This window comes from Simochromis diagramma, unplaced genomic scaffold, assembly GCF_900408965.1.
Source record: "Simochromis diagramma unplaced genomic scaffold, fSimDia1.1 OVJJ01000344.1, whole genome shotgun sequence".
Classification (NCBI taxonomy): domain Eukaryota; kingdom Metazoa; phylum Chordata; class Actinopteri; order Cichliformes; family Cichlidae; genus Simochromis; species Simochromis diagramma.
Genome location: NW_024387375.1, coordinates 6,730,156 through 6,755,932, shown reverse-complemented (window position 1 = coordinate 6,755,932; position 25,777 = coordinate 6,730,156). Strand labels below are relative to the sequence as shown.

The 25,777-nt window shown below is 41.2% G+C and overlaps 1 protein-coding gene across 3 annotated transcripts in view; it reads right to left on the bottom strand.

Moving 5' to 3' along the window:
* Positions 1-25,777, bottom strand: part of rsrc1 (arginine/serine-rich coiled-coil 1) — a 121,881-nt gene that overhangs the window by 23,282 nt on the left and 72,822 nt on the right. For all 3 annotated transcript variants that reach the window (XM_040009495.1, XM_040009493.1, XM_040009494.1), the window contains exon 7: positions 1,323-1,394. In XM_040009495.1, coding sequence (XP_039865429.1) covers positions 1,323-1,394 — 72 coding nt within the window. The remainder of the gene's footprint in view (positions 1-1,322; positions 1,395-25,777) is intronic.

The following is a 25,777-nucleotide window of genomic DNA, read 5'->3' as shown; positions in this document are numbered from 1 at the left end:
AAGGAAAGGTAGAGACAGTGCACTAGACCAGAAAAAAAAAAAAGAGTAATATGAACATGAAAAAAGAGACGCTGAATAAAACAAACAAACAAAAACAAAAAAAGGACAAAAACATTGTGCAATACAGAGGAGGAAGGAATCAATTCCTCCCACTACTGGGCGACTAAAGTAAGAGTACAGGGCTAATTAGTTTCTGATGGCTGGACTTTCATTTGGCTAAAAGGTCAGCTAACTTTAAAGGTCACACTGCCATGCATCCTTGACGTAAACAAAAAAAATTATACCAGAAGAAAAGTGGGAGAGTCCAGAAATATAAAACATCAGAAAAAAGAAATGACACGACTACACAAGTCTGTGTGTGCATGTACACATAAACACACACAGTTTGTTGATAACATTTGATATTCTCATTTATATCGTGCTGGTCAGAAAGGGACCAGGGTCATTATTCTATCTAAGGACTTTATTAGTGTTAGCACATCCACTGCAAATTACTCTTGATTTAATTTGAATGTGTATTGAGATAATGTGTGGGTCTGCGAATGTGTGTGTGTCTGCTTGTCCTTTGCTGGTGGTAGTGGGGGATTCGGGATAGATTTATTGCCTGCAGTGCTGTGTGTATTTCTACTTTTCTACCAGCGTTTTCATGTAAATTACAGCTGTCCTAATAAAAACTAATCAGCATCTCAGAATCCATGTTTTGCAAAGTATAGATGGTGTGTGAAAGCACAAGACGGGTTGCTGATCTGTTAATGTAAACACATTAGATGAGTAACACTGTAAAATCCCCAATGCTGCCAAGCGCGGAGGGATTTCTTGCTATAAGAATGAGCACTATATTTCCTGCTCTTTCACTTCATAGCATTTCAAGTGTTTGCTTTTTTTACGTGCCACTAAGCTTTACAAAATATGTCTGAACACACATGCAACAATTTTGCCTTTTTGTTGTTTACCAGTTACACCTGATCCTGCTGATTTTAGACAAACGTGTAGAAACTGAAGTTGAGCAACAGATGTCTTACTGCCCACAATTTTGTCTGTTTTTCGTTTCATGTTTACCACTCCTCAAAATTAATATTGATGGCCCTTAATAGAGAACAAAATATGAACAAAGATTACTAGTAATATAATTAGAATGAACTATTTTATTATTTCCGTCGCTCAATCTTGCCGACGTCTCTAATTTTGCAGTTTTGCTATAGTTAATGGTTCAGGCTTTGATTTTTTTTTCTATTTTTCTTTGCCTTGCCAAATTAAAACTGGTTTGGTATTGGTGCCGACATTAACGTGAACACAAAAGCACACAAACTCTTTTAACTCACCTTCTTCTAGCTTTTTCCGGGCCTCCTCCTCTCTTTTGGCAACTTTGGCCTTCAGGACTTCATCAGTCTTAGCTGAAAGGAAAGAAGTATATCATTTTAATAATCAATTAAACAATTAATAATAATATTAAAGGTATATGATCATTTTGTGTCCTGTAAAAAAATAGAAATAAATTCTATCCAAACCCTTTCTTTCAAATAAATCTGAGCCCCTCTAAAATAAATGCATCTCTTTGTGGCCCTTTTTCTGTATTTTGCAACAAACGTGCTCATCGGAGAGGAAATGCAGGCAATTTTCACAGAATTCGTCACTGAATAAACAGTATGCATGGAAATACACAAAATATGAATGATGCCTTATCCTCCTCTCCATATCAGGCAGCACCCCTTCACTGCTTTCCCTTTATGCTGCTGTAAAAGTCAGCATTTCTTCCTGAGAGGTGTTTATCGTCTTGGCATAATGAAAAGCTTAAGAGAAAGTGAGGCAGCGGGAGTAAACACTCGTCAGGGCATTTTACGCATGTCTCATCATGAATCGTGTTGTCTCCGCTCCCTATTCCGCCACCTTTTCCCCCTGAATAATCAAGATGTTAAGCCACATTAAAGAATATAATGCCGTGTATGGCAGGACTATCAATACTGCCTCTAAATTAATTACATTTCCGTTGCGGCGCATCATTTATTTTGCAGCGTTAGGGCCTCAGCGGAGCCATTCGCCTTTATTGCTATCTCACTTGGTTGATGAGTGAGCTATGTAAAATTGAGTCTCCAATATCATTACACTTAATGAGTTTAAACTTTGAGAAAAAAAAGGGAAAAAAAGAGGGAGAGAAACAGAAGAAGAGAGTGAGCCGACGAGAACTGAAGGGGGAGGAAGAGAATGGGAGCGCTGCACTGTTTTTGGGGAAGTTAATACAATATAAGAGTGGGTGTAAGTGTTTGTGAGCGCTTACAGCATGTTTGTGTCAGGGCACAGCTGTGGGTGTCCAAATGTGGTTTATTGTACCGCTCGAGGTGTCTGCATATGCATGTGTGCTCAGCGCACGCTTCTCATTTTGTGCCTGACTTTGTGTATTAGTTAGACTGCAAGTAAATATGTTACATAAAAATACAATACATAGGCCCGTGTACGTGTCTGTGTGTGTTTGGATGCAGGAGGCCATGGGTTGTGCCAGTCTCTCTGTGACTGCGCTGCTGTTTTTGTTCAGTAATTGGCGTAGACAAAGAACCCGTCACACTGCTGTTACGGCTGGTTAAGTCTGGAGGTTCCGCATCTTTACTAACAATGACTCTACATGGATGACTGAACCCTCCACTACCTCCCTCAGCTATGGCGGGTTCATGTATGTGTATGCGCATGGGAGCAAGCCTAACCAAATCAGCAGCAGCCAATCTATTTCTCTTAGCAAACACAGTCATAATTTAGTAAGTTTGTGTCTGTGTGAATGTGCCAAATGAAAAAAGCAGAGAGGGGAAAAAAAGACGATCTGCACCATCCTTCACAAGTTTTCTTGCCTGTGTGTGTGTTTTTGTGTGTCTGTGTGAACTCCTCTGTGTTCTTCAGTTCACTCTTTGCTCGGGGCTACCGAGAGGCAGGTAGGAGACAGAGCGGTATTGGTGGTGTGATGGAGTGGAAGGGAGACGGGGAGAAAGAGGAGGGAAAAAAGGGAGAGGGAGATCGGCAGATATACGGGGCCATGTACGATAAAGGAGGAACTAAAACAGCACGGGAAACAGACAAACAAGCAAAAATAAGAGGCAAAGCTTCGCCTCTGTGCACACAAACGTGTACACAAAACAACAGGAGTGATTTGTCGCCTCTTTTTCTTTGCATGTTTATCCTCCACCTCTATCCCTTCATCCCTCCCCCAACAGGTTCTCTTATCCTCTTGCTCGCTTCTCTCCTTCTGTTTTGCCCTATCCCACCCCTCCTCGTTTTTAATGCTTTCTCTTCCTTCTCTTGCTCATCTCTCCAGTACACTGCGCCTGGGGGCGATAGCAGAAAATCAAACTGTTTATCCATCTCTCATCAGTGCACTGCCTCACGGGGCTCCTGCCCCCTCAAAACAATGAAAGTAGGCCTGAGCGCTGAGCCAGGGATATGATTTAATTACATCAATAAGTAGCCCTGCTTTAAAAAAAAAAAGATTAACTACAGAAAAATACATTAAAGCAACATACTTTGCTGCACTAGCATGAAAAGCCTGTTAACATTACAGGTGCAAAATGCATGTAAAATGAATTAACAGCAACAACGCACATAGGCGCATCTGCGCGTAGACGTTGCTTATTGGAAGTATCTTTCTCGGCAACTTAGCGGCTCCAGTTCATTGTCGGATAATTCTGTGATGGACTTTTATTAAAGCAGGTAATAAACGGCCGGCTGTTGGGAGAGGAGAGGCCTTTCACTTCATTTAGACTTCGTTCAGTCTTGGCTGCAGGGGTGGAGGGAAAGAGGAGGGAAGGCAGCGGGAAGGGGCGGAGAGTGTCAGTGAAATCGCATTGTGATTATGAGTGTAATTGCAGCTCAGGGGCCCAGGGGCTATGTAGCTGTGATGGCGCTGGAAGATGTTTTATGCGCGGCAACAGAAAGGAAGAAAGTGTGAAAGAGAGAAGGCAGGAGAGTGGGAGGTAGATGGAGGATGCCAGGATGGATCTTTTTTTTCTTTTTCTTTTTTAAACCCTCTTCTATCTCTTTCCTCCTCCCTACTTTTTCTCTTTCTTCTCTTCCTCCCCCAACATTTTCCTTTACTCCTCTCTTTACTATTCTCTTCTTTTCTCCCCTCTTCTGTTCTCCTCCCTTGGCAGGATTAGCTGGGTCTCGTTAGAGGGGAAATGTAATAATGCTCCCACCAGGTGGAATCGGGCCTGCTCCATTATCAGCCGGGAGATGGATGGGCCGTGTAGGGCCGGCGGGGGCCAAGCGCGCACGCAATTTAGATTCAATAAACTGGCAAAGCAAGACCCCCAATCTGATTTATCTCTTACACGCCGCCAATGCTTGCTGCTACGATGCTGATTCCCTATTACCGCTCAGAGAAGGACTATTCATTGGATGTAAGGCACGGCAGTCAGAGAGGCTTGTCGGGCCCCCGGGACGGCAGCAAAACAGATACAGCAGAGGGTTAATACGTTTACACACAGATAAGCAATTAAATCTAAGGCTGAGGTGAGTTATAGAGTTATTAAGGAGGGATGTGGAGCGGAGGGGGTGGAGGTGGTGGTTATTCAACGCAAGAGTATGCTAGCTTGGGCCTTAGGCCGCGTGCAGTAAGTGAGCATTAAAAGTGAGAAAGGCTAGCATATTATAGAGTTCGTGGGGTGAAGGAACAACAAAAGAGCAGCAGTCTGCCCACATCGTTCGATAAACTCAATACAACACTTACAAACTAGCGTGCAGAAGACAGAGTTCATAACTCTGCTCAGACTCTGTGTATTTGTGCAAGTTTATGAGTGAGTTTATGTATGCAAGTGCATGTCTTCAAGTGTAAGTGGGAATGTGTTGGTGGAATAGGCATATTCATATCCACTGTGTACCTGGCTGCGAGTATGCAGAGCACCACATTTGACTGTCTGTGTTTGTGTGTGTGAGAGAGAGAATGTGTGTGCAAACGCTGTAGTGGTGTTTCAGTGTTGGAAGTGGTGGGTGTCATTCTGTCCAGCCGCCAATCAAAGTGAATCTGAATGTCAGCAGGAGAGGGGGCGTGATAAATCAGCCTCACACCCAACGACAAACAGAATATTAGAGGCAGCGCGGCGCCATTGGAAAAACGTCCCTTCCAATCAGCCCAGCACTTTACAGTGAAGCTCGGCAGCTGGGCCTCCAACCAACACAGCACACCGAAGAGACAGCTAAGACAATAAATAAATAAATAATACACAGACAGGCTGGAGGACAGGCAGACAGACACGTTGACACACTGACGGATAACTGCACTGACAGGCAGAAAGGCGAGAATAAGAAACTTAAGAAAACAATGGGGATGGCAAACAGACATGTGGCATACCGGCAGATGCATAACAGGCCGGGCAGGCAGGAAGACAAGACAGACGGACAGACCGACATGCTAATCAGTGGAGAACAGTATACTGTCACATTTAAAAATAAAAAGCATATTAGTGTTAGAGCTACTTCTGTTTTGGAATGACTGCATTAGGACCATTTTATCATTAAATCTGTAACAGCTTGGAAAACCCAAATAGCTGTGTAGTTAATGTAGCTTGTTACAAAGTCAGATCACCATTTGATGATGAAGAAATATTTTGGAGGCTTTGGAGGAGTAATTCAAACACCACAAAAAAGAGACAATATTTCAGTTTAATACCAAAGCCTCACTGGGCTGACATTTCACAAAATGCAAGAGAGAGAACTTTTGAACTTTTCTCTAACTGTTAAAAAAATATGAATTCAGGAAATACTAAGAAAAAGCTGGTAACACATGACACATGAGGACGAAGAAAAAAAAAAACAGACTTTGGCTATCTACGAGACATCTATCTGAGGGAGTAATGTGATTATGCACAGCAGGTTTGGAGGTGAGAGTGATCATGGGAAGACGCAATATCCCGAGCGACCACTAGGTGGCACAGTCTGCAGTCAACACAGGCAGAATGCTTTATCCAGGCCTGGATTTTATGTGCATGTCTGCAGGTGCCTGTGGGTCTATCAAAACCAGCTCACTTAGACCTCATAGCTGTAAACTGTAATTTGATATGATTGAATGGGCAGAGATGAAACGATACTACATAAAGTCATTTAAATATTTAACACCAGAACGCGTGAAATTATACAAGGGGGAGGCTTTATTACGGCAACAGATCATTTTTGGTATTTGGGCCTTGAAAAAGGCCTTCAGGTCACAATAACGTGAACAAAATCGTAATCAATTCACAAAATTCCTGTTTATGAATGAGTGCGACTCAATCAGATGTCTCTAAAAGCCATTCGAGAACAAATCTTGTAGGCACTGAACTTCGATGATCCCTATCACAAGCTTCTCTTAGCTTCTCTCGTCAATCTGAATTAATGACGCACATGAAATATTAACAAACTAAACAATTAGACAACGATATCTTACAAAAAAATCAATGAATTATTCATCTGCAGTCGTCTGAAAAGCTTTTTTTTAATTTTGCTGCTATATCGTGATGCTGGGGGGGATGCATCAATTAGGTCTTCTGTTCCTGTGGTGTAATGGATGCTTCAGTGAAGAGTTATTGTCTAAATGACAGAGCCAGATGTAAGATGCCGGTTCTGTAATGCTGCCATGTTGTTGTGACAGATTGACATGCTGATCTCTACACTATGAAGTCATAAGGACTATTTGGATCCTTCATCTCAGTATGTGAAGAATTTTGACTTTCCCTACTTTTCACAGTGTCAGACTCAACACCCAAAACTCTCCTCCTCCTCTTCTCAACATTTGTTCTTTCATTTTTTAAAAACAGCCTCTTAACTCCAGACACCTGGGCTCCATGTTTGTATTTTCATTTCAGTGATCACGCTGAGATTGCATCTGTCAAACTCAGAGGAAAGGAATTAAGAGGAGTTTTAGCTAAAGGAAAAACTCTGGATCGAATTTATATCTTTGCATACTGAGAACAAAAGCTCGAGGGAACTGATATATGCAGTAAATCTCAAAACAAAAAGTCCAACATCTTCCTTTTCACAGCCTATTTCCCAAGATAGAGCGTACCCAGGCCAAAACTTTGATCTTTCACACTGCAACCCTTTGTCCACATCACATAGGAACGATTTATTTCAAAGCTGAAATGATTAAAAACAACAATTTTCATCACAAATGAATTACATGGAGTAATTTCTAATGTAAAAATGCCAGAAATGACATAATGATGTTGGTACTTACTGGTTTTGAACCATTTTCTAGTCAAAACAAGATGAGCGTACGTGTATGTGTGTTAAAAACAATACCTCAAGTAGAGCAGGGCGATATGACCAAAAATATTTATCACGATATACATTTGAAAATTTGCGATAACGATATAACTGACGATATAATTGACACTAGACAAAATGCTTTACAACTCCACAACTTTATTAGTGGAAAAAAAACATCAATGTATTTTCACTTAAACAAGCAGCTGTTTTTATGTGCATTAAAGTTATATAAAAATTTAACAGTACAAATGCAAATTCCTTGCTGTCAGTTTAACTAAAATGCATTTCCAGTGGAAATTGGCCGACATATCCTCAGCATAACCATGTAGAATATCCACAAAACTTAGAAAAAGGTTATACACACACACAATATGGTAATATTATGTTGAAGCACAGTACGTATCACTCCGCGAGGCTCCTGCCTACGATAGCCATAATGCTCCGACAATCCATCAAGCGGTGCGGCTTCGTAGCTTAGCAAAGTCGTACTAAAACGTCTGACAGATTTTCGAGCGCCGTGTACGACATAAAATCGTTTCGAGGTCAGTAAACACAACCAGAATTCATACATAAGGCACACGGGATTTTAAGGGGCACTGTCGATTTTAAGAAAAATCAAAGGATTGATTTTAAATGTGTCGTATTTTCCAAAAAACACGGTAATAACGACGGCCCGCTAGCATGCGCTACCAAAAATAGTGCTTTGTTGTGTATCTGATGGACGAAAGCTAAACCAGTTCCACACCACTAAAGTTGCAGCATTTTTTCAAACCAGTTCTGGTTCATCCGTTTCATTCAGTGATCCGCTTTCACTCTTCTCATTCTCCGTCGCCGGCACGCTTTTTCCTCCATGTGCATATGAAAACAAAGGCACTGCACATGCGTGTTTTACTCATATTCTATCGCGATATTTCATTTTCTTATCATTGCCCAACATTATACCGGTATTACCGTGAACGGTATGATATGGCCCAGCCCTAACCTCAAGTCACTCCAAAAGTTCTGCAATGTCAACACTCATAATGTGGTTGAATGGTGGTTGAATTTTTCATTTATTGACTAATAAATTAAAATTTGCCTATGCTGACAGATCAGTATACATCAGTGGGGCTTTAACTCCAACAGATCCAGAAACCACGGGATTAAAATAAATGTAATAACACTGCTATTTATCTATGTTATGTGGACTTTATCACAGCTCAGTGTCAGAGCATCGTCTTCCTGAGCAGCAAATAACAGATGACAGTTGCTGTTATGGAGCCACGTGTAGCTTCAGATCTTGAATACATTGTTTAGCATTAATGATGCCTTCACAAATGTGCAAGCTACACATAAAGTGTGGACTACTGCACCCCCTTATTATCATTGATGTGTTGGTTTTAACTGTGTGATTTTTGCTTTCTGCTTTAGCCTCCAAGATGCAATGTGCATCCAGCTATTTGTTTCTGTGCATAGTAGAGTTTAATTTGCGTTTGAGAATGCAGTGGGAAGCTGTGTTGAATTATGGTGTTTTTCAGAAGTTTTTCTGAGTACGTGCAGTAATTTCCACTACAGAATCCTGTCTGTTTTTAATGCAGTGCTGCCTGACAGCCTGAAGATCACAACCGTTAGCCTAACACACAACAGTATCTCCAGACTCTCTGAAAGGTTCTTTGATATTATGTAGTATAGATGATGCAACCTTCAAATTCTTAAAAATTTTATATTAAGAAACTTTATTCTTAAATAGTTCAACTGTTCGCCGACACGGTCTTTCACAGAATATTGAATCCCTCTCCAATTTTACTTCGCTGATGGCCGTTTTATACCCAGTTATGTCACTTACTTTTGGTCGATATTTTACTGGTGCAAAACTGGTCTTTTGCCCCATGAAGCCGAACTTTTTTGAGAGGTATTGAAAAAAAAAAAACTAAGTTTCAACATCTCATATGTTGCCTTTTTAATTAAATAACAGTTTTAAATGACAGTGTCACTGCATTCATGAAAAAGGACTTGAATGAATGTGTGAGAACAGTTGAATGAGATGTGTCGTTTAAAGTCCTTTGAGTGCTCAAGCAGAAAGGGAAAGCACTATATAAGAACTAGTAGATTTACCAAATTAATTGCACATTTAAAATAATTTATAAGTGAGGCTTAATAATAAGGTTGATCAATACAAACACCATGTTTGCCCTAGTGGGGTCCAGGTCTTATTTCCTTTGGGCAAAATCTTTCACAGGAGGTCTGCCGATGAGCACCGGCTTCATTAAGGCCAGGCGAGGAAATAACAAGGTAAGCAGTGGGGTCTTCCTGATGCATGTGGGTGGCTTGGACCAGTCACCCCACCTTGCCCTTTAGACTCAAGGGTGAAAATGTATATCAGGATTCGCGGGATAACAGGCCCTGGACCCTGGACCAGAAAGGAGAATTGCGGAAAACCTTGGGATGAACAGAGGCCTGCAGCGGTCAGAGAGATCAGAGAGTGACGTTACTCTAAGGACCATACACTGCCACAGGCTGTTCACACACATGCACACATAAACACACCTTAAGGAAAACACACAGCTGGACATGAGACACACACAGAAGTGCCTCATATACTCATACAGGCCTTGGGGGGGGGGCTAACAACAAAGCCTCTATATGATAGTTACAAGGTCAAACAAAGTTCAACCTTGAAACCTCGGTATGGAAATCTCATATATACATTGCAAATACTTTAAGTGCTTCCAGTGCATACTAAAATATCCCATTTATATGTGTGCCTCTAATATTTAAAATGACAGATTTTGTGGTTTCATAAGAGGGCGGGAATGTCTTTGAGACAAATACAAAAGTTTTGTAATTAAGAACTTCGCACTAAGTGCATGTGGGTAAGTGCATAACAGAGGTCTTGAGAGGGCAATCAGACCAATCCATAATGCAGGGATCACACGGTGAAATATTAAGCATCCCGGGGCCTCTGAATGACATCTCACCCTCAACTTCAACCCTGCCACTTCTACAAATGCCATCGTCCCCCCTTTACAGATATCTAGTTTTTCCTTTCTTCTTCTTCTTCATGTGCTTTCTTCTCCTCTGCGATCTCTCCCTAACATTTTCTACTCTCCTGCCCCTTTTCTATTTTTTAACCTTTCAATGTATTTGTGCACTTGATTCATATCATCTTGAGATGTTATATCAACATCACAATTTAATTTTTTTTGTTAAACTGGCCATAGTAATGCCTTTTTAGGAAATGGAAAGGTAGTGACATAAGTTTCCATCACTAAATACTGTGTACCCCTGAGCTCACACTGGCAGCAACTTAGTTGTGTCAGCAGGTACCTTTCACTTGTTTTTCTCACTTGTTAGGAAACGACCAATTTTTAGGGGAAAACACACAAAGCAGAGCCGGTTGCTGCTAAGTTTGCAATAAACCGATGATCCTGGATGTCATTGATTATTTCTCATGTTCTCAATTTAAAAAAAAATTCAGTTATTTTGTGAAGAAAAAGCAGGAAATAATTAGTATTCTTACATTTTTGATCAAAAAGGAAACCTAAAAGACCCAAGACCTAACCTAAAAGTTATAAAAAAGTAGAACCTAATGTCATTTATGCATGTTTCATATGCTCTTTGTTACAATAAACACTACAACCAAATGTGGGATCCCTCTGCCAGCTGTTACTCCACTCCGTTGCTTCACACTCAGGTGATCCCGGTCTTAGAACGCACATTCAAAAATTAAAGGAGCACAGCTAATGATTTTTATCTCTCCACTGAGGTGGTCCAGCAGTCCCACCATGTGTGTCTGCACAGGTTTATGCTTTACCTTTTTGCACATACGAGTGGCTCACAGTCACACTTTTTCTTGTGCCCAATTGGCAACTGTCCCTCTGACATGTGGTTTTCTTGAGTTGCTGTGTGCCAGTAGCGGCAGTATCTCCGGACGCTTCATAACAGACTCTACAGATGGGAAGTCACTACATAAACTAATGATCTCAGAGCCCGCTTAATCCAAAAATATATATAAGCACAATTCAAATGCATGTGTTCAAATCTGAGTAAGTGTCTGTCTCTACAAATAAATTTGGAGCCCTTGTCAGCAAGAATGCATGTAAATTATACACATTTAATCCTGTCTTGTAGTTTGCCTCTAAAGACCAGAATAGAAATTATTACAACAGTAGTGCAATTATTGTTGAGTCTGTTGATTGCAAAATTTCATTTTTCCCAAATTAAACAAGGATGCCATAAGTCCAGAACAGCTGCACAAGAAACAGAAACAATTCATTTGCAAAAGCATTGAGTATGATTATGAATTTGTGTGCTCTACAATGTCAGGGCCAAAATATTCTTGCCTAGTGCGTGTATGTGTGCGTCTGTGTGTTTATATCTGCTCATTTATTCCTGTGTGAATGCACTTCAGCATGCTGTTGAATGGCGGAGAATAGGCTCTGGTTCCCATGCTGAAAGCCTGTTGGATGCCATTGTAATGGCACACCACTGAGTGTGTGTCTCATGTGTGTGCAGGCGGTTACAAAGGGGGTAGATGGGACTAAATCTATGAGGACCCCCGCACATGAAAGGTAAACTCAAGCCGCTAATCGCAGCGCTGACACAAGGAGGTTCAAAAGGGCGGCCACTTAGAAAAAAGGCAGGAGAGGCGGGACCCTGCCAGCATCAATAGGACCCAGCACAACTGACCACATTACAGGAACAAACACACACTACAGAAAAGACATACAAACTTGGTGGTCTCGGGTACTCCCAGTCCACTCTTTGGTCTGGACTTCATGAATGATGAGTGTGTGTGTGTTCGTGTGCACGTGGTTCTCCTCAGAAAGATTATTTAATTTCATGTCACAAATTCTGTCGAGCCACAGTCTGACAGACAGTGCCCTCAGTGTAGCTGGCTACAGCGATTTCTTTTCTTTCTTACAGGAAAAAAAAATTAATAAGTGATTACAATCCTAAATTATGCACTTTGAGACACAAGATGACTGATAGCAGCAAATCATCAGAGACAAAACTGAAGGTGAGAGCGAAGAAATAAAGTGCAGCATTGCACTGAGTCCAGGAACATATTTGACAATTAACACTGAAATATCAGCTCATAAGTCATGATTAAGGAAAACCAAAAGGAGGAATGCATTAAAAAAAAAGTAGAGGGGGGTAATGAGGGAGACAGCCTGGCCGCGGGAGCAGCAGACGCAAGAGAGAGGGAGAGAAAGAAGGAGGTAGACTGGACAAATGACAGCCCCCCCCCCTTTTAAGGCACTGTTCTGCACTCTCTTTCCTCTTTCTCATCTCTTAATGCTTATTTTCATCACTTTGCTTAAAATATTGATAATCAATTAGCACTACGTCTGTTTTGCTACAGAATCTGTGTCACGGTCTATCACTCTGTCAGAGCCAATTCGCCACTCATTCAAAGTTCATTTTTCCTTGGCGGCTCTGTGCCTTTGGAGGAGTCATTACGCGGGGAACATAGCCCGGGGTGCAATCACCTATTCTCTTTCATTACTGGGGAGATGGAGAAGGTGAGAGAGATTATTAGAACTTTGGAATGATCACAAAGCTTCACGCCGCCTGTCAGATCCCCCCTACGTGTAATTCATCTGGCCTCCCTCCCTCCCTCCCTCCCTCTCTCTCCCTCCCTCCAACCCCCGACTTACCCCCTTCCCTTCCCCTCTCCCTCATCCCACTATCCCTCCTCCCCCAGCCTCAGCCAGGGGTTTGGCCACAGACATTATTCATGAACATCTGCAGCGCACTGAATATTCCACAGCTTCTGCCGTGATGAAAAGGGAGCTGCCCCTTTGACTCGAAAATTAACATGCCGGCACAGAGATTATGGACGTGCCGCTTCATTCCAAGCCGAGCTGGGCCACGCTGCGACCGGCCAAGCTGACGGTTCAGGCTGGGCTGAGCAGAGCAGAATAAACGACGCAGGTGGAAGAATTTGCTCTTTGTAACGGTGTGCTGTCAGTTTCAGTGGTTAACAGAGGAAACAATCAAGTTATTAAAATTATTATTTTATTTCAAAGGGATGAGAGCGACCGTGGTCTTGGTGCACAAACATGAACTGTCATGAAAACACACTCAAACCTGACGCTCCTAGGAGAGAAGCCCTCAACTTTGTAGACTAGAGCCTTCATTATCTCAGGTACAATTTAATAGATCTAACTGCAGTTCTATGAGAAACACAATACGACTTTCTATAAGCTATTAGCCAGTTATTTATCAAATATTTTCATTTTGTCTATGTAATATGCAGGATAAAATAGAATGTACTAATCCAGAGACACTGACCTGAATAGGTTTGATCAAAAACAACAAATATCAAAAGATTTGGCAATTTGTGTTCAACTAATTGATTAATCGAATAATAACAGCTGCAGCTCCATTTCAAAGACCGGCGATAAAGCTGGGTCAAAGCTAAAACGTTCCCTCGTAAACACCTCGTTGCACACTCTCACCTCTGCGCATCTCTTGCTTTCATTCTCTCATAGGCATCTCTACATGAAAGCTCAGCCAGAGCACGGAGACCCTTCCTCACTCACACCAGGAGCACCACTGCTGGAAAGAAGCCAAGCATCCTCCCTCTTTCTGTCTCTCTTATGTTCATGTGTGCCGTCCCTCGCCCTCTCTATGTGACATACCACAATGTGTTAAAAAGACCCATTTCAATCACTTTTTGGTTAAGAAGTTGGATCCAAACACGGGTGCTCTAAGGTAAACCTCTACACTACCTCATAACTACGCAATTTGTACATGATTCCTTGATATGATGCCAAAAAACTAGGAGACTAAGGAATTCCCTGTTGAGTGGAATTACCTTGCCATAACTTAATCATCTTCCCGTACGGCAGCAGCCTATCAGAACAATCTTCACTATTACCACAAATGTTATAAACACACAATGTGCAAACCAGGAAAATGCAGTAAAATCAGACTAGCTACCTGAATTTTTTTAACCATAAGAATATGCGTTGCCTATAAACATCTCTAAATACACCAGGCAGTCTTATCACCAAAGTAAATGTACAAACTGGACCACAAAGGCAGAAAACAGAAGAAAAGATCAAGAATATAAGCAGCGAAACATAATGTAAAGAGAGAAAATGCACTTTAACACATCTGAAAAGGGGAGCAGTTGGAGGGTTCTGACACGGGCTGGAGCGAGACTTTGCGCTGCCTCTTGTTGATTGTGAATGGCAGAGCAAGTTTACTCTGGCAGTTGGATCCAAAATGGAGTCTGACAGCTTTGTCAGGGAGTTTGAGCAGCTCAGTGGCAGGGCAGGAATCGGGATGATTCCATCCCTTTCATCTCCAAATCGCCGGCGTACGTTCGTGAAACCTCCACGGTAATAAAAAAAAAAAAGAGAGAGGGGGAAAAAGAAAACCAGCCTGGCATAGCGTCGGGGATGACAAGCGATTTTTTCGAAACACTTGTCAAAATGGAACACAGAAATAAAGCAAAAAAAAAAAAGGGAGCAAAGAACGGGAGAAATGGCAGACCAAAGTCTGAACGAGCCAGACGCAGAACAAACATGTCAGGAAATGTTAGCACTCACCTCAAAAAAAACACCAATATTAATAATCCTAACAGCCATTCCTACCTTTTTCTTTCTCTTCCCCTTTCTTTTCCTTTTGCTCCTCAAGATACTGCTGCATTAAAACCCTCTGTGTACCATCACCCTGGCCTCTATACAATCTGACCACCTTTGCAACCTTTCAGTCTCTTATTTCTTTTTTAACAGATCTAAAAATATAACTACTGTCAGGAACTTTAAACGCTCTCATGGCCTGTTTATTCTGTCTTTGAGTTTCACGAACAGTTCGTTCTCCAAATTCTTTACTTTTCTTCGGGAGAGTCTGAGGAGAAACAGCTGAGAAATGTAAAGACAAGCCTATAGCTTGTGCTTGAGAGGAGAATAAAGGAAGTCTTACTCGTACTGCTTTGTACTGTTACGCTCCCATATCTTTATCCCTCTGATCCCTCCTGCCTCTATCTGCCTGCCTCGGGTTTTTTTTTCTTTTTCAATTTACAGGATTTGTCTCTGTGTGTCTGACAGTGAGAAGGATGAGGTACAAAATTAATCTTTATCCCCGTTTTGTTGTGTTTCCTCCTCGTCAACAATGCATGTCAGTAATTAGCTGGCCAGTTTGGTTCCAGGCTTTTCGATGGGTGCCTCCATTTGCCAACTTCTGCCTTTTGTTCTTGTCACACAATACCGCCCACTCGCCCTCGGTGTCTCTCTCCCTCTCTCCCCTCCCTGCCTCACACCCACACAGGGCGTTACACAATCTATCCAAATGTGCTTCGCTTTAAAACCCCATTACTTAGCCCCTCTTGTTTTGTTCAACACAATTAAAAGAACAGACCATTCATGAGAACTTAGCGAGCCGCGCTCTGCCCCTGTCTTCCCTCTCCTCTCCTCTGTGGTTCAGCGTTGGCCGAGGAGTTACTGTGAACAGGCCAGCTTAGTTCCCCTAATTCCCTGGGTTTTGTTTGCATATAGGCTTAGTTTGGTTCCATTTGAAACTACTCAATGCCATGCCTCACCCCCTGGCTGTAACCAGACCAGTGAGCAACTTTAAAGATCAGCCAGCAGAATGGAAACAGGGAAGTCTGCACACAGACACACAGCTGACGAGCCCTTACAAGGTCAAAGGGGACCAGCATCTAAGCACTGACACACTTCAAAAGGGTGGCAAACTAAGTAATGACAACCTGGCCAGAGTTTGGCAGAGGGTTTGTGAGTAATTGTAGGCTGCTGGCATCTACACAAGTGTGTTAGCCTTACAAGACAGGTTTAACTCAAAGATAAGTCTATGGGTTAGTTGTAGCCAGAAGGTCCAATCTGATCCACAGTGTGATTTAAAGAGGCATCCATAGAAAGTATGAAGTACAACTACGCTTCCAAAAACACTGGGACTCTGCAAATAAAAACAGAATGCAATCATTTGTAAACCATTCAAACCCTTAAAAATCTTAAAACAGTGATGTTTTGTTTATTATTTGATGATATTAACATCTTTCAAGAACTTTGTGACAAAGGTCATCAGATTCTAAAAACATCTGGTGGAACATCTGCCAGCAATTCTTCTATTGTGATACTAAATTTACTGTTTGTACAAAATGTCACAATAGGCTTTTAGAAAATCAAGATTGTACTGCTTACTGAAGCCTCAGTCATTTTTTTTTTTGGTAATGAACATTTTTGGTTTAGTTAAGTTTGGCATTTTCTTGTGTTGAATGTAAAAATATAAATGGTCTTTCCAGGACACACTAATTAAAATTTCAGAACAATACATTTATCTTTTTCCAAGAAGCTGAAGATGATTACACTCTGTAAACTGACAATAATGACAGGATAAGTTTAACAATTTCAAAAAGATTTATTCACCACAAACACAGAGAAACATCAGCTCAATGTTACGCTGTTATTTGTCAAGCTGAAGGCCTCAAACTGAATTACATGATCACCTGAACGTCCATGTGTCTAAATACAGTAGATACAGAGGCCTGCATTTAGCCAGTGCTCTCTGCCTTTGTTACAGAAGAAGGCTGGCCCTGCCCACCAAATGACAGGTGTGATGCTATGGGCGCGTTGTCTCAAGTTGGAGAAGGCCCTATAATTTACTCCTGACAAGGCTTTTAAGAACAAACACGAATAATAGCTTTAAAGTAGAAACCAGGAAACTGTTAATGTGTGCGTGTTGGCTCCTGACAGCGAGCACAGCAAATATCCACCTTGTTTCTTTTCCTCCCCCCCCAAACAGCAACACAGAGGAAATACAATCATCTAAGAATGCTAAACATGTGCAAAATGCTGAGAAGAATCAGCAAAATTTAGACGTTCCATTAGCATTCATAATCAGACATCTGAGCCATGTTTTCCTCCTGTTGCATCACAGTGCAAGAACCAAGTTAATCACCTCAATCTGACAGCGACACATATCAGTATCACTAGTGTGCATTTAATGAACCAAAATCCCAAATAGTTCTGCTTCACACAACACAGCTTGGCTGCATTTGTGCTCACTGGATGAGGGCTCTTTGTTGTGGTTAGAAAATTAGGTTTAACTCATTTTGTCGTTGAAAATCGGTAACAACACCAAAGATAGTTTGTATTAATCATTTGACCATTTGCATTCGGGCAATCCTGTTTAAGCTTAAACCACTTAATCATGTTAATTAATAAAACAACCCTTTCCTAATAAGATAACACCAAACTTACATATATTAATGTGATGGATTGTGTGTAAGAAATTGAATTGTTTGGGGAAGATTTTAATTGCTTTGACTTAATATTCATAGTTATCCAAACAGCAGCAACTGTTGCAAGTTTGGAGAGAAGGCAGTGTAAGCCAAAAAGGGTATGATTTGTGTTTTTCACTCCATGTAACTACTACCGCTAGTACGAACGTTTCCCTGTTTCTGTTGATGTAACCCTTTGTGTGAGTTGATATTGATGTTCCTTCAAATATAATCCCCCCCGCCCTCAAAAAAAGGGGGTAAAACACAGATAGAAGAATAAAACTGGCTTAAAACCACTAATTACATCAATGCTGAAAGGAAATCATTGATCAACGGTATTATGGGAAATTAAACAGCTCCCCAAAACTGGATCAAAGTGAATGAAGTGGCTTAGTGGGGTTTCACTTGGGCTCTACAGATGGGAACCAGGATTATCACCCCCAGACACACACACTCACACCAAAACACACACCATGATAGTGATGCTGTAGTATGTTACAGGCTCAAATGATGGACACATGTATTCCAATGCTGTAGTCGTTCACACTTGCATGCAAACCAAAGTTTGCTTGCTTTTATCAACATGCGCCTTCAATCAGTCCACGCTAAATCATCCAAACTCTGCAAAACCTCAAACTTTACATGCTCTGTCAACACAGTTACTTCAACACAATGATGCAAAGAAAAATAACTGTTTTAAAATGCAGGCCTGGGCTGGTGTGCACAGGCCTTCTGTGGGGTCGTCCACTGGGAGAATGAATAAAAGAAAGGGGCCCCTGCTGGTTCATCTATCCATTTATTAGTGCCCCTAGACCAAAGTAATCTGTTTCTCCCGTCCCAACAGCTTCACCACTGGCCCCTTAAGGGTGCCTGGCCTGCTGCTAAGAGACCTCTCTAAGTGTAATTAGTGGCTCCCAAAGCTGCAACACACATACAAAGAAATAATTCTGGTACTTTTCAGACCAATGAGTAGGTTTACGTGGCCTGCAGTTTTTCAGATATTTACTTGATTAAGAAAAGATTTCCTGATTTTGCCTACCACTCTAATAATAGATACATTGTGACAATATGTGTGATTCATGTACATGTAGCACCTAGAGGAGCTAAAAAATAATCTACGTTTAAGCTTAAATACTTTACAGAAAGAGGGATATGACTGGGAATCTTTAACTTTTGCGTCTTCCCTATTTTGACTTTTGTATAGAAAGTGCACACCAACATGTGTGAGTAATACAGTACAACAACAGTTGGACACTTGGTCCCTTAACAACAGGAGAAGTCAAGGGTTAATAAGATGAAGGTATTAGAGCTGGCCTTCGCTTGAAGCAAACTAGTACTTAAGGGAGGCCAACTGTTTAAATGGAGGTAAGGGCTCACACTTTCCATTGGCTTATGGTCAGAAAGTTAGAGACACACTGATTGACCAGCCAGGGACTGGAAACATTTTCTACCATCTAGCTGATTTCTGGCCTAGATTGATTTCTGTTCAATTATGAGCCAGTCCGTTTTATGCATGTGCAACACGGGCACTGCAGCACACGCACTCACAGTTTCATGCTAAAGTGTGTTTAGCATGGAAGCTAAGACATAATATTTGTGACAACAAACTTAATCAGGCATTTAATTCACCTTCACCCAGGAGAACAGTGACATTTTAAAGAAGCTAACAAAGGCAAAGTGGCTAAAGTTAATGCTATCCAGCAGCCTCGGTATGAGCAAAGGATTAAAGCAGCTACAAGGATAATCATGTAGACGAGTGAAAAAGATAAAAGTAACACTGCAAAAACATGCAAGTAACTGACATTTTTTGCGTTACATAAATCAGTTGCACCTGCTTTTGTTCGGTAAGTTCAAATGTGTCAGGTAACGGTGCGTGTACAGCTGCTCATTTTCAGTTGATTATTTGTAGCTATTTCCAGTAGCAGAGCATTTTCTTTTCTTTTCTTTTTTTTTAAACATACTTAGTGCAGTTTTAGAAAATTTTACAGTTCCTCTAAAATAGTTGTTTGTTTGTTTTAATAAAAATAATATTTCATATTTTGTTGTATGTATTTACTGTCGGTTATTTACTCCATCCCTTTTAAACACTTGTCTAATAGCAAACTGTGTGGACATGATGACGACAATGGTAGGAGCTCTATTGTCAAAGAACCAACATAAATGGATAAATATTGATCTGATTAGTTCTGAAATCAGCCGGACCAATTTTGAAATAAACACCCTGAAAAATATTTAACATGTACACTTCCAAATATGTAAGACATGAAAACAGAGCCCCTGAATACAATTTCTGCACCTAAAATGATGTGTCAATAAAACAAAAATTTGTGACTCACCTGTGGGATTATATGTTACCTAAGGCTTGTCCCTTACTGCCCAAGGGGTTCACCACAGTAGATGGATCTGCATGTTTGATTTGGCATAGATTTTAAGCCAGATACCCTTCCTGACACAATCCTCTCATTTATCTGGGATTGGGACTGGGAGGACACAGGAAAGACGATGAGGAAGCATGGTGGTGGAATGAGGGAGTACAGGAAAGTATTCCAAGGAAGAGGTTAGCAAAGAAAAAGTGGGATAGTTAGGGAGATGAAGAAGTAGACAGGAGGTGCGACATATAGCAAAGAGAGAGATGGAAAAGGCTCAGTGAGTTACCGTGTGAGAAAAAAAGACAGACAGGCAGAGAGCTGGAAAGCTGGAAAGGATGTGCAGCAGGTTAGTTTAAATAAAGGATAGAGACGGAAATGTATTAACAAGTGAAGATAGTGTGTTGAGAAGATGAACCATACCATGAAGATACGGAAAATGAATTGTTGAAGCTAGGCTAGGAAGAGAGGTGATGATCAGCGAGCAGCAATAGGGCTTCATGCTAAGAAAGAGCACTACAGATGTGATGTTTGTTTTAAGAGTATTGATGAAAAAGTATTGGGATGGTATTGGCACTGTATCATTATGGATTTAGAGAAAGCTTATGCTAGGGTGCCAAGAGAGGAAAGCCAGCTCAGACTTGATTGATCAGTAGAACTTGAAATCAATCTGGAGACTAGAAAACCTTGAAATTGTTCTTAATACTTACTTTTTGGATATCTGTTTATAGCAATTAGTGTGTGACAAATAATGCTTTTATAATTAGATTTCATGTGGGAAACTTTGCACTTGTTCTAATACTGTATTTACTATGACAATGCGATTTATGAGTGGTGTTTTCATGGTCAGCAGTTAAAACATTATACCCCTTAAACCTTGTTCAGATTCAAAATCATGTGATAAACATCTACTGATAAGAACATTTGGCTCAGTCAGTACTACCTCTCCAAAGGTAACCCCAAAACCACCTCAGTGGTTCCAGCAGCTGCAGGAAGTTACAGCAAAAATCTCTGAAAACTCAACAATGACAGAGAGGAGCTCACACGAAAACACAGCAAGCAGCCACTTAGTACAAAGTTAGCTACATCAACTCCACTTGTACTTACATTGTGCCCCAATCTACTTACACTGGCAAATCCAGGGCTTACATTACGCAGAAATAAGCACTGGATATTGGCAGAATGGGCTTATCCAGTCATTGTTTTAACTGGGCTTTTCTGAGAGAATTTTCAGGCCTACTGTTTAAAAAAGAAAATATTGAGGACAAAAATAAAGTAGTCGTTGGCCACCGTCTTCAGGAGATGGAGTTCAGGGGATTCAGAGGGTGTTAAGATGATTTGGAGGCCTTTTCTCCTATCAGATCATCTAAAATGTAAGTGATTACACCGGTAATCAGCTGCAAGCCCACACTGGCACAGTCTGTGTTTAAGAGATAAAGGCAGAGAGAGAGAGTTAAGAATGAAGAGAGAGCCAGAAAATGAGAGACCTATGAGATACACAACGGAAAGAAAGAGGAGTAAGAAGGTGGCAGATTATTTCTCAATATTATCACACGCCAGGATGGCCATTCTCCCTCTACTTCAGCTTTCTCTCTCACACTCTTGCTATTCAGAGATTCATTTGTGCTTGGCCAAACAAATAGCTGACACTGGCTCATCAAAGCTTTGGATTGGCAGTCTGGGCCAAGTGGGGCTGTTGACAAGCGAGGGCAGTGAAAGCAGAGGAGGAGAGGAAAGAGCAAGACAGAAAGAGAAACAACAGAAATCCCTACTGTAATTCCCCAAACTGTAATCCACTGGGTTTAATGGCGTATGTGTGTGTGTGCGGGGATTATACATTTATCATCAGTGCTCATCCCTACTCTCATACCGTTGTGTGTGTGTGTGTTGGTGTGTATGACAGGAGAAAAGCCAACTTGTATAGAAGGCCCAACAATGCCAGTAGAGGGATTTAATCCCTCACGCTCTATCATATAACCACATATCTTGGCCAATTCAGAATAACAACTACCCCATTCACGGTGGCTGATCCCACCGATTAGCCCTGAGATGGAGACAACCCCCAAAACACACACACACACACACACAGATACTTTCCTCCGCATCTCTACCACTAGTCAAACATACTGCACATTTTGTCAAAAGTGAGGATCCGATCCCCCCCCTCCCTCTTGCTACTGTGTGTCCATCAGTCTTTCACAACTCATCTGTTTCTCACTATTAGTAAACTGGTTCCAGAAGGAGTAATCAAGACTCCCATAAGCTTGTTGAAGTCCATAACCTCCATCAACTCAAGGTCAAAGGTTACACCTGGGTGTGTAAAACCCTGGCAGGTTTTTTTTAATGCAGAAAGGCGACTTAAAGGTTTGCTGCCGTTAGAAACAAGATTACACATTTAATTCACCAATGCAGCACAAACGATCTCAGATATAAAGATTGTATACAAACCTCTCTCTCTTTCTCACACACACAGATTAGGTGTGTGCTTAGGTCTCCTTTAGAGACACAGGAAATCAGAGGTTTACAGTATTAGCAAAGCAGACTACAAAAATAGGTGACGCTAGTGAGGTTAACCCACATCTGCAGGACTTTCAAGCCAAACAGAGGCTTTGCTTGGCTCAAAATGGACATTTGGAGGGGAACTTTACAAAGCACCGAGTATGATTGGTATGTACAGTAAATGCAAATAAGACTATCCCCTTATTAGACATCAGGCTACTTGATAAACAATAATGTGTAGAATGTTTCCTTGAATAAAAAGCCAAATTATTTTCATAACAACATTCAAGGAGGGAGGTTATGAGGGTGGATGAAAGCTTTTTGAAAAGGGCACCAAAAATCTTTCTATCCAGGGAAAAAACTGCATATTCAACTAGTGCGAAACACCCCAAAACACTTGTACTCGATTTATGCTTTTGTAGGGAATCTACGTCATAATTTGTGATTCAAGGAGGAGAACCTCCTTTTCACCCTACGCCATAACCTTCCACATCACCTGACCTGCACCTCCCAAGAAACGTAATTACATGTTAGGTTAACTCCGCCCACAATGATGGAATGGTGTGGAAAGTTGCAGTGTAAAGTTAAGAGGGGTTTCTGTCTCCGTTTTAAGTTAGGATGTAGATTTCCAGCAGAAGTCTAAATCAAGCTTCAGAGACAGATTTACTAAGGAGTTGCACCAGCGCAAACTGGGCTTTAAAGCATAAAAAAAAATACTGTCTGTATTAACAAAGAGCGTGCAATGACAAGATTGCGTGTACAAGGTGGGAACTCTGACAACTGACCCTGTTACATATGTATTAAGGTTAAAATACAGGGAGAGGAAACCTAATTTGCTACATTTTGTAATTCACAATTTACTGCTAATTACGCCAATATTTTATGTCTAAAATAGGCATGTTTTATTTTTTTGTACTTGATATTAAAATGAACTGAATGTGCATTTAAAAACAGCACAAAATTTGTAAACCCGTGAAAGTAATCACACCTATGAGCACTATTTGAGGATTGCACTTTTTAGTAAATAGCTTGAAGTAAGAATGAATCAACATAATAAGTATGAGTATCTGACCACCTGTGGTTGAATATTTTGAGTAGTTAGTGGAAAAGCCTTACTTGTTGATCAAAAGAGCGATCATTCATGCCTCTATGTTTAAGTATTTTGCAGATAATTTGTATTATACAGTAGCCAGTCGCCAGTTCACTGGTCAAAGCCAGCCAAAACTAGCACTGCCGCACACAAAACACTATCAAACAGTAAATCATGCCTTCATGAAGTGTGCAGTCTCCAGTTTTGGTTGAAACTGGTGATTAAATGTTGATTCAGGGAGTGAGAAGTATTTCTGTTCTTTAGTTGAACCTTGCTTAGTTCAACAGTGAGAAAAAACATAAAAACAGATAAAGAAATCTGCATTAGCAGAACAAGGATTTCTTACTGAAGCAAAAAATTTTACCTCCCTGAATCAAATCCTTTCCAAATGAAAACTGTACATCAGCACTTTGATGTGAAATTTATGCATTACTGCAGCAATCGGTTACTGGACTACAAAGTAGCGAAGACATCACTATAACCCCCCATTAGACACAACAACCAGAGCAGAGATTTGGACTCTAAGTAACCCTTTATATGTCACACTGAACCATGTTGCCTCCTTTAAAATTCACGGGCTGTTTTTGCCCATTTACTCCTTCAAATTGAGGACTCAAGTTTAACTATGAAATTTAACCATCTAAATGCCCTGAGTGTTACTGAACTGTATATGATGAGAAATGCCGAATAATGGTACAAGGAATACAAAATGCTGCATTAAACAAATAACTCAGTGGAACAAACTAAGTCCTAAACTTTAACCTGTTGAGTCGTTTGTCGATTTAGAAACATTAGCGGTGTAGGTGCTGAGACCAAAGCATCCTTGGCCGTCGTGACCGCTCAGCTATGCGACTGTCGCTAAAACCCCTGGGCCATTTGGGGATTTTGAATGTGGCGTCTAGATAGCTAAAACATGTCCATAAAGCTGCAGCTCAAGATTGCTTTCCTTTGAGTATGAACAGAGCTGATCGCATCAATCTCTGCTCTGGAGCTCTGCGGCTCGGATTGGCTTCGGCTTTTGTCCACTGGCTCTAAAAGGACATGAATCAAACTGAGGGAGACAGATTAGCCTTTGGTAACAAGGGATAATGTTCAGCACATCAGAAAAACATACTTTCACCATCAGCAGATACAGGCCCAGACATCTTTCTTTTAAGCTAACACACTCTAATTCATGGCACGCTGACACTCACACAAATATTCATACACTCAACATGTGTCCTGCAGATGTAGTAGCTATGAAACAAGGCCCTGTTCTCTGTGTGTATATGAGAGAAAGTGCGAGGGGGAAAGAGAGCAAGAGAAACAGAGAGAGAGACAAGAAATACCTGAAGAATGCAAATATATGAGGGGAAGAAAGAAGGGAAATTAAATGAACATTAATTCTCCCACAGCAATTCCCTCTTCTGAGCACGAGGAGATGAAAGAGCAGCAATGCACTTTCTGATATTTATTTCTCCTTAAACACAAGGCTGGAGTTCTGTTCTGGTACACTGGGCCTTGCTTGAGAGGATAGGGGCACCCAGGGGCCCCTTAGTGCCTGGTTTACTAATTAGACTTAAATATGCAAGATTGAGCCAATTGAGGATTAATTAACTGTTTATTTCTCTTCACTCCTTCTACTGGACCCACTAGACTTGGGTAGGATGAGCATAAGAAGGAGCGCTGGGTGTGGCTGCTTGGACAAGTGAGCAGTTTAGATGAGTGCGTGTATGGGTGTGCGAGGCCCACTGTAAATAGTGTGGCGGTAATGCCTTTTTGAACGAGTGTGGGTGGATGTCTCTGTCATCGGCCACACAGTGGAGAGCTGTTCAAGTTGTTATGTCTGCGTGTGGATTGCAAATGACTACAAGGCGGTGGCATGAGGGGACAGTAAGGGAAAACCTGAGGAGCAGCTGTAGCTGAAATATGATGAGTAGCTAAAAAAGAGCGTCAGAGGAAGAAAGACAGGAAAAACAAAAAAAAAACCCCTCTATATATAGATGTGGGTGACACGACAACAGAGGAGCGAGACAGAAGCATGTAAAAGGATACAGGAGAGAGAACTAATAAGGTGAGTGTGTGTGTGTCAGTTGGGATTGTTGTAGCAGCACAATCTGTACACAATTAGGTCTCCATTAGAAGTTTAAAACAACTCATGACTTCCATCTGTTCCTGAGGCCTGGAACGTGAGATTGGAGACGACAGGTGTCTAAATGTTTATCAGCCATGCTGCATTTATTCCTGTGTCTCTGAGTTAGGAGGAAAAATGACCCACACTAATCTAATTCAAACTAACATTCACTTTGGAAGGTTGCTGGTGTGGCAGGAATAAAACACATGATGTTCAAAACCACTCCAGTCGGTACAGTATGAACATTGGCATGTGCT